This window comes from Balaenoptera physalus (genome assembly GCF_965194825.1).
Source record: "Balaenoptera physalus genome assembly, chromosome: 5".
NCBI classification, from domain to species: Eukaryota; Metazoa; Chordata; class Mammalia; order Artiodactyla; family Balaenopteridae; genus Balaenoptera; species Balaenoptera physalus.
In genome coordinates this window covers 56,177,028-56,193,758 of record NC_138884.1, presented here as the reverse complement: position 1 = coordinate 56,193,758, position 16,731 = coordinate 56,177,028, and the positions used below count along the sequence as shown (strand labels likewise).

The window sequence follows — 16,731 nt, the reverse complement described above, 5'->3', positions numbered from 1 at the left end:
ATTTTGGGAAGCTCCAGTATTCATGACGTAAACAGAGAAGGGCTGAAAAGAAAAGATCAAAGAGAAAGGAGACCTAGAAGTGTCTGCCAGTGTTTCCATCCCCCTACCCTGCCCCCCCACCCTCCTACTTGCCCACCCTTTCAGTCAGCAGAAACTCATTTACTGAGAACGTGTGACATGCCCGGGACAGGTATTGCGGGAGTCACAGAGATGGAGATGTGATTTTTACTCTTTAAGGGTTCCCAATCTAGTGCGGTGTTGGGGAGGTAGGTTAGATCATGTTCATTAAAAAAAGAAAGAAGAAGGAAAAGAAGGGTGAGGGAAAGAGGGAGAGCGATTTTATTTGACTTCACTCCTTTTAACGTTCATCCCTCATCACAGTATTCCTACTGCATATCCTAGAGGATTTTGATATTTACATCATAATTTGAAAGACGTCTACCTCCAAAAATTGTTTTGACATGAAAAGCCAGGAAATTTTATATACGAAAATTGGGATGCTGGCCCACTTTTTGTATTATTAAAAAGAAAAAAAAAAAGTAGTAGTGTTCATTGTCTGAAATTTAAATAGAAAATAGAATGAACAAAAAATTGATATGTTTTAATTGAGGTAAAATTTGTACTGGAGTCAGGTTGACTGGAATTTACAACCATCTGAGGACACTTTTAGTACTGACACTATTAGTGCTTAAGCAGCTCAGTTATGCTTTTTCAGAAATATACTCAGCCATCAACCGGAAAGCCACTCTCTAAAAATGTAGTGTTACATGGAGAAATTATTCATAGAACTTTTTTCAGATCTCTTACATATATGCCCTGTAATGAAGTTAGTCTTCCTTGAAGGATCTTAGACTTCAAACCAGAACTGCTGCTATGAAATCATTCCATAGCATGATAGACCCTCATAAAAATCACTGAAATAGTGTAGACATTTCCAAAACCAGCACAGAATTGAAGTTTCATGAGCTTTTTTTTAAAGATGCAAATGCCTGTAGCCGCCTGCTGTTAGCTGGAGAGGAGGGACTTTCGTCGGTTACTGTCACCAGGCTGACACTGTGCCAGACCCCACATCTGGAAACAGTTATGACCCTGCAGTCTTCCTTTCTGCTCCTCCATTTGTTAATTTACTGGTTTGGAATGATCAACTCAGGTCCCCGGTGTAAATTATAGGAACCAAAGTTAAAAAAGAGGCCATGACTGTCACAATACTCTTTGAAAACAGACCAAGGTCTTTTTATGGGGTCTTGGATGAACTTTGTATCTAAATAAATATGTTTTTGAAGTTAAAAAAAAAAAAGATGCAAATGCCTGTAGTTACGGAAAGAGAGTATCATAAAGAAAAAAATACATTGAGAGGAACATCACGCAGCATATCTTTTTCCCTCTGTGCCACACAGCAGCTAGCTAGCTCATTATCTATTTAGTTCTTAAACATTTCTAACGAAGGCAATTCTGAAGTCTGCCGTGGGGATGTCCAGTGAGGCTTATTTCTAAAATCTAGTGGGAGGCAAAGGGCCTTTCTCCTGGAATTCTTGGCCCATCAACCTTTCAACTCATTTGGCCTCATTGCTTTCTTGTTTTATATAATTCAATAACAATCTTTATTCACATTGAACCAGGTTATCACATTGATTTTGTGACCGAATGGAATGAGATGAAATAAGTTGTGTGCTCATAATGTGTTAATTCATCTTCTCCCAGTTTTCAATTCCACAGTGATACGCTTTGCTTTCCTATTTATTAAGGAGGTATAATAGGAAGAGCTATAGATTTTAGCAATCTTGTAAAGTCTAATAGGAACATATTAGTATTATCATAAATATATTTAAGTATGGAGAAGTATGTTGCTTCCCCATATCATCGTGGAAGGCTTTGTGTTGACAATATAATTTAGCTGTTTTTTGAAATATTGCCACCTGACTTTCTATTACATGCTGTTTCACTTTGCATTTTAGACGTCTTAAATAATGAGCTAATGTGTACCCCTCTTTTATAATATTTGCTTACCTATTCTGTTTTTTTTAAGAGGAAATATTTTCCCAGTGATTCTGAAAATACTTGGAAAAAAATTACTGTGACTTGTGCTATTAGAGTTAACAAGGCAATGTAAAAAAAAAAAAAGGAAATTATTTTAAAACGTGGAACTCTGGCTCTGTTTTTCATAGAGTAATAAATACTGTTGAATAGATAGAAATTTCTGCAGTGTATCCAGGGAGGATAATCAAAATTTTATCAACCAGTAAGGTGGGGTGTACTGTCCAATCCAAATGGGTCCTGGCCTTAACTCAGGAGCAGGGTCCTGGAGGCCTCCTGGTACAGGTATTAAACCTTTAGGTTCTGGGTTATGGATGAGGCAGGGTACTAGGGTAGAGCACCAGAAGGCTTAGGACAGCATCATATACCAGCCATATACCAGGAGTTTCGTACTTTAACAACCAGTTAAACTGCTGGACCAGGACATCCTGGCTTGTAACAACCCCACATAAATCAAAGATTGAAATTTGCATTTTTATTGGGGGTTGGTGGAAATGGAGACCTCAGTGGGGTAAAATCCCATCTGGTTCTTCCAAGCTGCTGGTCTCTAAATCTCTAAATCTTCCAGGTGTTTGATAGAGGGGGCAGAGGAGGCAAAGAGGAGACTGAAGGTAGTGTCCCTGCAGGCAGTGACTCTTGTCCATTGGAGAGAAGGTGGCCTGAAATGCATGGGGTCATCCCATGCATTGTCTTACAATTGTTTCCCCAGCACCTAGGCCTACTTGAGGCTTAGTAACAAATGAATGAATGAATGATTGGAGGTGAATTACTGGCTGTTTCAAATTGTAGATTTTGTTATTATTCAGATACGGTGAGGCCAAAAGATCAAGAGACGATTGCTATAGGAGAGATAGCTTCTTACTCACAGTTCCCAAGAGGAAGGGCATGTCACATCATGCAGGGGCCATACAGGGAAGCACTAGAGTTGGTCAGGAGGCAGAAGGAGGGAGGGGAAAACGTGGGCAAGAGGCTTTATTGTGGTTTCTGTGGGAAGAAACGAGTGAGGCAGGGTAAACAGCCCATGTAGTATCCACAACAGTACGTATAGTTTATGTCCTCATTTTATACATGACGAAGAGGGAGCCTTGAGAAATTATATACCTTAGTCAAGGTCACAGAGAGTTGTGATGTGATGCTCTTCTTCTCTGTTATACTCCATCCCCCATTTATTATATTGCAGTTATTTACTTGTGTGTCTGTTGATGCAGCTAGTTTGGGCCGCTCAAAACGTTGGACAGTTCTTCTCACCTGTGTATGTTCAGTCTCCATCAGACAGTAGGCATCACATTAAACCTTTGTGGAGTCAGTAAGTAAGGCTTCCATCACCTTTCTCTTTAATTTGAGCAACGTGATCAGCAGCCCGTTGATGTGTGATGGTGGAGGCACTATCCTGAGGGAAGGAGACCCGCTTGTGGCTTCCTGTTCTTTATCTGACATTCTCTGAGAATGGGAACATGGGAAGAAAGAAATGGATGACTCTGAAAGTGGTTATTTCTGTTTTGTGGCATTTATGCCTTTCTTATTCTGGGTTCCGCAGATGCTTGCTTCGTGGGATACATCCTTGAGAAAGAAGTATGTGAGATGTGTGCCCTGTCCTTGGAAAAAAACTCAGTGAATGTGCAGAACTTACATTGATGCAGGAATGTTAACAGGAGGGACAGAGCTGCTGTCCTTGTCGAATGGTGGCTTTCCTGATTGTCTCCTCTGCTTTATCTTCCTTCCAGCTTGCCACCAATCCTGTTTTGGGTGTGCAGGGAAGAGCCCACATAACTGCACAGCCTGCTGGCCTTCCCACGTGCTGTTGGATGGGCAGTGCCTCTCCCAGTGCCCAGATGGGTACTTTAACCTAGAAGGCAGCTGTACAGGTGAGTATGTAACATGCTGGGGCATATTCCCTGTGCCCATGTTTTATCTTCATAATGCAACCCGACTCGGTAATTAGAAACCTTGTCATACCAGGGGACTAGGAATGGGCTGTGAATTCTTGTCTTGAACCTGTAGGAGTCAAGGGATAGAGTGAGGGGAACAAGTGAAATTCTGTTCATCCAATAGGGAAGTGTGGATGAAATGAAAAATTAGAATCAGCTTTACCCTCTTCATACAGCGAGGGGTAGATTTAACGGTGATCATCACGGAGATGCGCTACCACAGGTTCTCATGCATTTGTGTGGGATCAGGCATTTGGCATTGCCTCTGCAGGTCTCAGCCCCCCTTCCCCTGGCTGCAGCCTAATAGAGCAAAAGGAGAGAAAGGTATTTATTTTCTTCCTTGACATGTCAGTCCAATATGTTTTTAAGAGCACCTTTATATTTCAGTGACAGAGATTCTAGAAATTTCCAGTTCAGATTAGTGCAGGGTTTCACTGGACTCGACAAAATACTAAAATTTAAGCACCTTACTGTAGCACTGTGTTTTCTTGTATCTACAGAAAAAAAAAGACAAGGCAAAACACATTCTATCATGATTATAGTTTTATTTCTAAAAATAGAGTGTTGAGGCCAACTTACAGGAAAAAGCCCATCGTTATGAAATTGTTTGGTATGTGTTTCTGGAATCGGAAAACAGGTAGTAAATGTATAAAATATTTTTGAAATAAATTAACACTTGTAAGATTCATCTGGCCTCCAACACCAAAGAGGAAATTTAATGCGAACACAGATTTAGACCATTGAAGATCAATATTATATTTCTTCTGGAATTGTCTTCTTCCACTAGCTTTTTAGTCTCTGCAGGCCCCTGATGGGTTGCTTTACTTGAAACACTCTATCAAGCTCAGTGGAGGTGGGGGGGGGAGTGTTCCTGGTTTCTTTGTCAGTGGGGTTGTCTTTGAAAACTGTGGTCTGTCCTTATGTGCTCTCACCCTCGCCCAGTTGGTTTTCGTGTGTGGAAAATTGTTTGGGGAGGAAAGTCTGAGTAGCTCTAACTCTTCTCTGCCTGTGCCTCTGCCTGCTTGAAGCCCGCAGATGGAGGGCACCGCAGGCGGCAGGGCACCAAGGTCACTGGAAATATTCTGGCAGGGAGGAAGCCCTGGGCAGTGGGAGATCGTCCTGAGAGCGCTAGTATCTTTTGGACGTGCGTTTGCAAAGTTAAGAGCCTCAGGAATGTAGAAGGGGTGATAATTCATGCTAGCCTTCTAATCAGCAGTTCATTTTCTTGCTTGCTTGCTTTTTTTTTTTTTTTCCCTATAACTCCTTATCTTCCCTTGGCCTCCCGCCAGAAGACATGAGAGGCAGTTGACTTTACTGGAACTCTGTGCCTTTTCTTCCCACCAGCTCTGTGCCAGAAGGGAATTCTTTGTCATCAGTTCCAGCAAGCTCTACCCAGCTCCAGCCCTTCACCTCCCCTCCTCTTGGAATCAGACAGGCTTAGACCTTCTCGTCCTTGGCAGAGAACTCCTTCCATCTCCTTCCATGCGCTTGCTCCTGCTGCCCAGCTTGGCAGCCCAAATGCAGCCACAGCTGCAACCTTCTTTGATTCTTTGCCATCCTTATCTTTATTGCCTACATTTACTGGGACTCACTGCTCTTTTTCAGTGTAGTGCCTCTCAGTCATTAGGTGGTTTTTCTGGGGAAAACAGCTTTGACAGTTTCGTCTAAGGGACTGAACTTCAAACATGGCTCAGGATAACCTCCAGAAAGAGGCCTTTTTCAGTTCTTTGTATTTTACTTAAGTGTTGCTGCTAAAACAGGCATCCAGGCTGTGGCCTGGAGGGAGAGCACGGCTGGCATCTGACTCCAGTGAGAAGTTTTAGTTTCCCCTGCTGTGGATGGTTCCCCCTTCGCCTGCCCGGGATTTCTAAGAAGCAAAATGTCTCCCTCTTCTCCCCATCTCGCTCTTTGAATTTTAGAGAGGGACAGTCTTACCACTTGCTTTTCTGCTTTGTAACTTTGACCTGAACTTCCTTACTTATATAGATGGGGATGGTCATGCTGAGCAGCTAATTCCTCCCATTTAATGGTTCTAGATTCCACGTTCTGTTCATGGCCAGTGTTTTCACTGACACTAGAAATGCCGTCTTTCGGTCAATGCCTAAGGGTGTGGCAGGCTCGCCCAGGAATCTTCAAAAGATGATTAGTATTTGAAGTCTGCTCTTAGTGTAATTTGTGGAGTACATCAAGGACTTCATGTGTCTACATGCTGAGCTGCTAATTCCAATCCTGGTCCTTGTTTTTCCTTCTAGAGTGCCACCCCACCTGCAGGCAGTGCCACGGCCCATCGGAATCTGACTGCATCTCCTGTCACCCTCGTGTCACTCTGGCTGGTGGGAGCTGCAGGACCAGCTGTAAAGAGAAGCAGTTCCTCAACCTCATGGGCTACTGTGCCGGTGAGTGAGACCCCCTTCACAGTCTCAGAAGTCACTAGCCAAAGGCTCGGGTTCTTCCTGCCAGGCTCCAGAAGGCTCTCGTATTTGTCCTTTGTCATCAGAATAAGAGCTCTCTTTGGAAGATATTTGTCTCATGTCTGAAGACTCACTTCACTGCTTCCTATCAGACATTTAGTAAGTATCTGTGGATTCAAGTGGAATCTTCTAATAATAAATACTCTTGCAATTCCTGAGAAAACTTAGACCCTCATATTAATGAAGACTGAAGTCATGATAAGGGCTCCTTCTGTGCATGTGGTGCACTTCAGCTTAAGAGAGCAAGAAGTATATTCAAAACAGTCACTCAGAAGACTGTCGCCCTCTTGTCTGCATTATCTCCTCCTGTGGGGAAACTTTGTCATCAGCCCCAGGCACAAAAATATAGGGAGATTAACCTAGAAGTAAATCAGTTTCTTCAGGAGATGGGATTTTTCCTCCTCAGTTTAGTACTCAGATCTCAAAAAGAAAGAAATCAGGAAAGCAGCCCGGAATTTGGATAGTGATGAAGGAGCCATGCAGTTTGTGTTCATCCATCCATTCCTACGACAAATACCTTTGTCTCCTAATGGTCAGATGCTCAGAATACCAAAAAAAAAAAAAAAGATGAATAAGACAATTATTCTGCCCTCAAAGAGCTTACAGTCTGGAGAGGGCAACTTACAGACTAGTAGGTTACTTTGTATTTCTTGACTCACTTCTAGGAGCAACTTGAAGAGATTTACCTGCAGCAGCTGTTGTCACACTCTGAAGGGCTTGACTGGGAGGCATTCTGGGATCCATTGGGCAAGTGGGAAAGCTGAGAAATCCAGTTGGTTGCATGCTGGAGGGGTTGACCCCGGCTGTAGGGCTCGTTCCTGGGCAGGGAGGAGGTGTGGCCAGTTGTCTAGATCAGAGTATCAAGCAGGCCCCTTCGATACAGCAAGTCACTGAGAGCGCTTCAAGTGTGGCTGTGGCGCCATGGTCCTGGGTGATCCATTTCTTTTTGCACATGACCTTGGCTAAAGACTAGACATTCGAGGGAATTCCCTGGCGGTCCAGTGGTTAGGACTCCGAGCTTTCACTGTTGAGGGCCCAGCTTCAATCCCTGGTCAGGGAACTAAGATCCCACAAGCCGTGCGGTGCAGCCAAAAAAAAAAAAAAAAAGACAAGACATTAGGGTCCAAGATCTATACCCTAGGAAGACTGAACTGTCGAGAGCGGGGCGACAGCCAAAACAGGCTGGGATTCAGGACAAAACTTGATTATAGAGACTGCAGACATTTTAGAGGCAATGGAAAGTGGAAGCTCAGAGATTCCAGGCTTTAGACAAATGTGCTACCCCACCGCTGTAGGGTGTGAACTGTTTGCCAGTCCTGCCAGCGTAGTCAGGGTTGACTCGGGAAGCAGGCAAATAGGAGGCATTAGTGCCTCCCCTGGAAGAGGAATCTGGCAAGGGCGGATCTAACTGGTATTATAGTTTGTAAGCTTGAGTTCAGCTACTGATTCTTACTTCAGGATACAAAGGAGCAGCTAGTAAGAGGTTCCTAACGTGGTTAAAGTACATTAGTGGATATTTTTTGAGAATCGACTGAGTCCAGGGTGCTGAGTTGCTGTTTGAGGGGTCACAGAGATCTTCCAGGCTACTTAAGGAGGTGAACCAAAGACACAAGTACAGTTAACACACAGTACAAAGCAATTTATGGATAATAACATCAATAGGCAGAATGGGTTGTAGGAGTTCAGAGGAGGGAGAAATAAAAGATATGGAAAGCATTGTGGAGGAGATGGGGCCTAAAACTCTTCCTGAAGAATAGCTAGGATTCTGTTAGACAGAGGGAAATAAGGCGGGCTTTCCAGATGTGGTTCTACCAGGAGATGGGCGCAGGGGGTAGAACATGTGGGCCGTTCATAGCCAGTGAGAGTGGTCCAACCTGGCTGAAGGACAATGGTTTGAATTAAGGCATATTAGAGGAAATGGTTGGAAAATTTAAGTTGGAACCAGGGTATAGAGAACCCAGAGTTCTAGGCTGAGAAATTTGGACTGACTCTTGTGGGCAATAGGGCTGTGAGAGTTTTACGGGTGACTGTGAGAACTAAGACTGTGTTATAGGCAGGAAATCCGCAAGCTTTTTGGAAGACGGATCGTAGTGAGGAGAGATTATAGTCAGAGAGAGATGTTAGAAGGTTGAACCTTCATAATGGCATTTCTATTTCCAACCTAGTCTGCATGTGGACCCTAAAAATTTAATGCTGGGACATATTTTATAAATACATGTTTATATAAGGAGATTGGAAAAATTTAACTTTTAATCAGCTCTGTTCTCTCCAATGTCCAGAGCCCTCTGATGGTAAGTTAGGTGATTAGGAATTGCATTAATTTTTTAAGGCTTATAAGGGACCACTAGAATAAAGGATCATGGGACTAGGCTAAATGGCTCTGAAAGTCCCCAGCCCTAGATGAGCAGGTTCCACTAAAATAAGCTGGAAGGGACACACCTTGGCTGTCCTGAGATTAGGTATATTAAGTGAAGGTTTTAAATAAGGTAACCCATTGTCTAGTGCTTGGAAATCCTTTGTTGAGTTGAGAATGGCATAACAATATTTGTTGCAGAAAAATTTGACGGGTCATTTCAGTTGTTGATCTTTCAGAGAAGTGCACTGGCCCCAAAGTTTACTTTTTCAATATATATATGCCCTTTCCAAACAGCTCCCAATTCTCTCTGTAACACTGTAATGCATTCATTCGTTTGTGGCTTCATCAAGCATTTTTTAAGCACACACTCCATACCAGGCACTGTGCTAGGCTCTGGGGAGGCCCAGATGAATAAGATAAAGTGCTTGCATTCAGGAAATGTAGTGTATAGTGAAGGAAGGAGATATGTGTTGAATGTGTTATTACTGTGGCTATGAGATGAGGCTGTGGGACAGCACCCTAACCCAGACCGGAGTGTGTGTGTGTGTGTGTGTGTGTGTGTGTGTGTGTGTGTGTGTGTGCGCGCGTGCGTGTAGTGCTAGTGGGTACTGAAGGCTTTCTGGAACATGTCATAACTGAGATGATTTGGAAACATGAGTAAGAATTAGAGGGGTTTGGAGATTTGGAGGGGAGAGCATTCCAGAAAACAAGCCAAAGAATATTTTCTATTCAGGCACCAACAAAGGGTTAAGTAGAATGCCAGCCCCGAGTACGGGGGTGCTGTGACCTGAAGCAGAAGGAAGCAAGGCAGGTCATGAGGGCCTTTGTATGTTCTGTTTAAGGAGAACATGCTTTGTTATCAAGGCTGTGGGGATCTCTTGAAGGTTTTTAAAGAGGGAAATGTTATGATTACATTTCTGCAAAGAGAAAGATCTGCGGAAGATTGCGTAGAAGAAGGCCTGAGGGCAAAAAGACCTTTAGGAGGGAGTTGTGAGAATCCAGATGAGAGATGAAGCCCTTTGATGAGAAAATTGCTGAGGGGATGAAAAGCAAGAGGCATGGCTTCAATAAGCATTAATTATATATTAGGTTGACCTATGGGGGATTGCTGTTTTGTGGGCAAAACCTGGTCAAATACTGGCAATTTTATATGGTTCAACCTAATAGAAGCAGCAGAAGTTGGTGATCTCTTAGCCCTCAGGCTAAGGGAGAGGGAATTTTGGGGATGATTTTCTGGTCAAGTAAATTCGACGAATGGGAGCATTATTTACCAAGGGCCAAAATAGGAAGATAATGTGTTTGAGCTTGGGCAGGTTGGACCTTTGGACATCTGGGGTAGCTGTCCAGGAGGACGGTGAAAGTCTAAGTGAACACAGCTTTCTGAACATAGCCACGTGAGCTTATCTGCTATCTTCATTTTACCCTAAACCTAAGGTCCTGGAACTCTTTTTTTAGCTGAGGTGTTGCTTCAGTCAGTCGTAAGTTAACCTCCTGGAACATTTCAATGACTTTTATCTAAACTCAGGAAGGTGTTAGGAGGAGCCCTAGTGATAGACAAAGCAGAAGGTAATTCACCCCGTGCAGTGCCGTCAGTAGAGTGTATTTCCATCATCCTTGGGAAGGTCTAGCAGTGGAAGCCCTGGAGAAGCACCCTCTCTGCTCCCTCTATCATGTGTGAGCTTTGCAGGGTGGTAGCATTTACTCACAGGATTTATTCTCTATCTGAGCTGTACCTAAGATCATCATCAGAGACCTCTTAATTGCACTTAGCTGTTTAAGAAAGAAAATTACATCTAATCTATCACACAGACAAGAATAAACACATCCTGGGAACAGGTCCAATAACCTCAATGTGTTATCACATATGGAGATGTTATATGTGTGGGGTTTTTTCCCTTCAAGTCTATCAAAGCTAATATACAGTTTGTGAGAATAGGCCAGAGGTGAAGGCTTTCAGCAAAGGTGAATGAACTGGGGTGAAAAAAACCAGGTTTTTTCTTCATAGATTTTTGTTCTTTATATTTTGTCCGCATCTCAACAAAGTTTTCCCCAAATTTCAAAGCCTGGGGTGTTCCCTCCATTTGTCTTTCTCAGCTAAAACCTTTCTCCTGTTCATAGAAGAGGGTGAGAATTAAAAAGAAAACATGAAGGAGAAATATCCAAATGAAGATGCATTAAAAAAATGCCTCGGGCTTTCTGGAATGTCTAATGGGAAGGTTGTACTTTTTAGTTCTTACGTAGAAAAGGAGATAATACTGAGAGTAATACTGTAGAGGGAAAGACTGCAAAATTTTATGTATATATTTTACTTTTAATTGAAGTATAGTTGCTTTACAATATTGTGTTAGTTTCAGGTAGACAGCAAAGCAATTCAGCTAAACATACATATATGTATATATCTATATTTTTTTATTCTTCCCCGTTAGAGTTTATTACAAGATATTGAATATAGTTCCCTGTGCTATACAGTAAATCCTTGTTGTTTATCCATTTTGTACATGGTGCTGTGCATCTGTTAATCCCATACTCCCAGTTTATGCCACCTAGCCTTCCCCTTTGGTAACCGTGGGTTTGTTTTCTATGAAGACTGCAAAATTTTAAATAGCTGATTTGTTAGGATGGTAGAATTCTAGGGGATTAAACATTTTTTTATGCAGTACTTTTTAAAATGCTGGTTTGTTTTCTTCATAAATCTGTGCCAGAATGTAAGCAAAAGAAGACAAGTGTCAGTAAAGAAATATTGCTCTGAGAATTTTCATATCGTATTCCATGGTAGTTGAGTTCTAAGCAATGGTTAATAGGTGTTACATGCAAGAATGTCTCGTGGCTGAATAAATTTAGGAAACTCTCGGTTAAATAAAGTTAAGCAGCTTTCTTTATTTCAGGATTTCTCAAAATCTTAAGCAGATGTGCGTTGTGACTCTCTGAGATGAAGAAGGCTGCCCATTTGCCAAACATTTCATTGCAGACCCCTTCCTTCGATTTATTATAGACTCTCACAGAGCTAACCAGTGCTTTGCAGAACAGTCTTTGAGAAGCCCTGCACTAGCTGATGTTAATATGTTGGACAATTTGTTGGCACTCCCTAAAGGTAAAATGAGATACTCAACCTATACTCAGACTGTGGACTTCCTTCCTTCCATCCCTCAGTGCGTCCCTCCCTCCCGTCCTTTCTCCCTTCCTTCTCTTCTCTGTGGGCAAGCAGAGGGGGCCCCGAGAATTCTTAGGGTTGCCACTCTCTTGACTGCTGAGAGCGTCAAAGAGCAATCAGTAATTATCCTCTAGCACTGAGTCAGAGAAGTGTTTGCTCTCTGAACCTGAGCTGACTGATTAGAAAACCTGGTAACATTTTTCTTCCAAATCATTAAAAAGAAAACAAAACCTTTTGAGTCCCTTCTACAATTTTCCCCATTTATTGTCACTCATTTCTGAAAGAGGAGCCTGAAAAACATGGTGAAAAAGTTGAAATGCACAGATTAAAAGAGCAACAAATCCTTGTTTTGGAATAAGCTGATAGAACTGCAACACTGAGTAATGAAAAAAACAAAACAAAACAGTTCAAAGTGAACATCATTAAGGACTGGGAAAGAGCCCTGCATGAGCCAGTGTACAGCTCTCTGTCTCCAGATACTCTGACTTGAAGCCAGAGAGGTGGGAGCCAGTTCTGTTTTACAGCAGTTTCTGCACGTGGGGAAAGTGGGTTGGCGCTGCTCTACATCTTGCTGTAGCTGCTCCTGGGGCTGTAAGCTGAGAGAAGGAAAGAGGCACACACTAAAACGTGTAGCAGTTACTACCTTATTTTCATCGTCAAAATCCTACCCATCCGTCCCTCGTGGCCTCGCTCAGATTCCGTCCCTTCTAGGGCCAGCTTCCTTTTGGCATCTCCCACGTTGTAATTCCTAGGTACGCTGACTGTTTCTACCAATTACCTAGCACTTGGCATTGACTAGCTCATGTTCTCTGTGAGTTTCTAATAATAGGTGACAGTTCTGAGGGCTTATTATGTGACAAGCACTGTGCTAGTTGCTTTGAATGCATTTTGCCATTTAATACTACCAATGATCCTCCGAGGTAGGTACTAATGTTATCTCCATTTTACATATGAAGAAACTGAACCTAAGTAAGGTTTAAGTCATTTACTTAAAATGAGAAAAGTTGGAAGATAGAGCCAAGATTTGAACCTAGGAACCTAGGATGAGGACAAACACAGTTGATTACAACAATAGGGATTCAAGAATAGTTCTCTGATTGTAGATTAAGAGGTGGATCATCGGGGACTGGTATGACAAGATGGTCTGGAGAGGCACTACTGGGGAAAGTTGTGAGAACTTGCCAGTCTGTTTTAAATGCCGGAAGCTGTTTTAGATTGCCATGTATTTTTATTTTATATACCCTTAGTAAATAAATAAATAAACTTTAAATGAAAACATTAATGCATACTAAATTTTAATAATTTATATCACTCCACATGTACTTTAATCTTTTTCAGTGGTTACATACATTCATTTTTTAAAATAATATTTAAACTTTTTATTTTATATTGGAGTATGGCCGATTAACAATGTTGTGGTAGTTTCAGGTGCCCAGCAAAACAACTCAGCCCTACACGTACATGTATCCATTCTCTCTGAGACTCCCCTCCCATCCAGGCTGCCATGTAACATTGAGCAGAGTTGCCTGTGCTATACAGTAGGTCCTTGTTGTTTATCTGTTTTAATATACATGCATTTTTCACAGTTGTAATCAGCAGCTACGTACAGGCATATCTCGGAAATGTTGTGGGTTCGGTTTCAGACCACTGCAATAAAGTGACTATTGCAATAAAGCAAGTCACATGAGTTTTTTGGTTTCCCAGTGCACATAAAAATTATGTTTGCACTATATTGTAGTCTCTTAAGTGTGCAATAGCTTTATGTCTTAAAAAACGACTTACGTACCTTAGTTAAAAATACTTTATTGGGAATTCCCTGGCGGTCCAGTGGTTAGGGCTCCGCGCTGTCACTGCCAAGGGCCTGAGTTCGATCCCTGGTCGGGGAACTAAGATCCCACAAGCTGCGAGGTGTGGCCAAAAAGAAAAAAAAAAAAGAAACTTTATTGCTAAAAAATGCCAACCATCATTTGACAGCATAGGGTTGCCGCAAACCTTCAGTTTGTTTAAAAAAAAAAAAAGGAAAGAAAGAAAAAGCAATCATCTGCAAAGCACAATTAAGCAAAGTGCAATAAAATGAGTTATGCCTGTATTTCTTTGTTATTTCTCATATCACTTTGTGTATTTCCATGTGTTGGTAAATAATTGGAAGAATCCACATAATTGTCATTTTTAATGGCTAAATAGCATTCCATTATGTTTGTGTAACTTAATTTTTACTGGAGTATAGTTGCTTTACAATGTTGTGTTGGTTTCTGCTGTACAGCAAAATGAATCAGTTATACATATGCATATATCCCCTTTTTTGTGGATTTCCTTCCCATTTAGGTCACCACAGAGCACTGAGTAGAGTTCCCTGTGCTATACAGTAGGTTCTCATTAGTTATCTGTTTTATACATAGCATATATGTCAATTCCAATCTCCCAGTTCATCCCCCACCCTTCTCTGATTCCCCACCCCATATCCATACGTCCGTTGTGTAACTTAATTTGATTGGCCGTTTTCCTGTTGTGGATGTGTGCCATAACCAGCAGGAGGTAGAGTTACTGCTTGGTAAACTAAGTATGACTTCCAAGACTTTGGCTGGGACGAGGTCTGTTTTTCATGTTATTGTTAATAGCAATAATGTTGTGTTCTTGACATTTTATAATTTTTAAAACATTTTCTCACTTATTTTTTCATTTGATCATCCCAAGAAACCTTCCTGTGGAAGTGGGATTAAAAGCTCAGTGCAGTGCCTAACCAGCACATAGGTGGTGATAAAGAAATGTCAGGCAAAGGAATGACTTGATTCTGGTGCCCTAATGTCTACTTTAATCCCCTTCCAGTGCATCCTATGCTAATTACATCAAGGATCTTCTTAGTGTGACTCATTTTTTTTTGCTTCTTATCTCTTCTTTTTCACCTTCTATTTCATTCCATCTGGCCCTATTCTTCTATCTCTATTTTTTTTCAATTTTCTTGTGTCTTCTTTTTTTTTTTAACACCTCCTTCTTTATTTTCCTTATCTTCTTTTTTGACAATGCACATTCTTTTCTTATTTCCCATCTGTCACCCTATCTCCTATTGCTTGAACTATGAGTTGCATATCCAATCTCTCTCTGGAACTTTCAATGATTGTCTCTCCCTTGTTCTCCAAATTTGTGTTTTATTTAAGGGACCACTCTGTCTGCTGAAGGATGATTGAATATTTCAAGGCATTTCTTTTCTTTGAACTTTCACTTTCAGAAAAAAAAAGAACATGACCTATGCTTAAATTGAGACCTTCCTAAATTAAAAACAAGAACTTCTATTTTCTCCTTCATGTGACTTTTCCTAAACAATATCTTATATAGCTTTAGAAATGACCTTACTTACAAGTTTTCAACTTGGCAGGGCTCCCAGTGAAGTTACAATTGCTGTTGTCTTCATAAGAACTGCAGGCCAGGACCTGAATTGCAGAGAAGACTTTGAGTGTCTATGCTTAAAGAACACAACTGAATTTAGGCTCATAGGCTATCCTCTTAAGTACTAGAGACAGCAAAGTTGCTGTGGCTACACTTATCTACTTTTCTTACACACATGTAAATCTCTCTGTTTACATGTAATGGGGCAAAAGTAGTGACTTAGATGTAAGTATGACCATCGGTATCAATGTCAATCCTGATTGGGCCTGCCACAGATAAAGAATAATCACTAATGTTTATTGATCACTTGCTATGTAATAGTTCCTCACATACATTACCTCATTTAATCCTGACCGCAACCCTGGAAGGTCAGTCCTATGATTAGTAGCATTTCCATTTTGCAGCCCAAGAGGCTGAGATGAGAGACATTAACCAATTTACTCAATGTTTCACAGCTAAAACGCAGTAGACCTGGGCTTTGAAGCAGTGCCACTTCAGAGGGCACGCGTGTGAACACCGTCATCAGCCTTCATCATCCGATCTGGCTCCAGTAGGACCTTCTCTGCTTCTCAGCAATTGTATTACTTACAACTCTGTCACCTTGCTCACCATGGCCTTTCCATGTGTACTCACTATACTTTCCCTCAACTCAACTCTCTCTCCGATCTGTTGACATCTTTGCTTTCTTTTGTGTTTAGAAGATTAACATAATCTCCTAAAAACAACAACAGCAAAAAATCTCCCTCACTTTTTCTCCACAAATGTCTCTGTATCTTCTTCTAAATACCGTTTTCCTCATTGCTTCCTTTGAGAAAGGATCTCCCTCACCCTGGTCCGGGGGAACTCCTCCATCTGTGATCCAGAGCTGGTTTGTCCCATCACTCTCAAGAGGTGGTCTAGCCCAATAGTTATTTCCACTTCTGGTTACTCATTTCATCTCCTTCCTTCCCTCTTTATCCTTCCTTCTCTTCTTCCTCCCTGACCCCCTTTCCTTTAGGACCTTAATGTCTTGATCCAGTGCTCATTTCTGTTTTCTCCTTAGAGTCTATCTCAAGTCCACACATAATCATCATCTCCAGACTCTCATTTCTATCTGTCTACCTTCTGGACATTTGATCCACAGGAACAACATACTCAAAAAGCTCCAAAGAAACCTCGCCCACCAGGTCCTTCCTTCCTTCTCCTGACTCTCTTGTCCATCCACTACTGATTTTTTCAATCAGCGTAATACAGAACTGAGTACAGTTGACCCTTGAACAACGTGGGTATGAACTACACAGGTCCACTTATATGCAGATATTTTCCACTAGTCTATATTACAGTACTACATGGTCCATGGTTGGTTGAATCCGAGGATGCAGAGGAGGGGGGGATACAGAGATCCGACTATAAGTTATACTCAGATTA

The 16,731-nt window shown here is 41.7% G+C and overlaps 1 protein-coding gene across 1 annotated transcript in view; it reads left to right on the top strand.

Moving 5' to 3' along the window:
* Positions 1–16,731, top strand: part of FRAS1 (Fraser extracellular matrix complex subunit 1) — a 443,799-nt gene that overhangs the window by 250,516 nt on the left and 176,552 nt on the right. Inside the window, 2 exon segments of the mRNA XM_082464007.1 lie at positions 3,759–3,899; positions 6,215–6,358. Of these exon segments, the coding sequence (XP_082320133.1) occupies positions 3,759–3,899; positions 6,215–6,358 (285 nt within the window).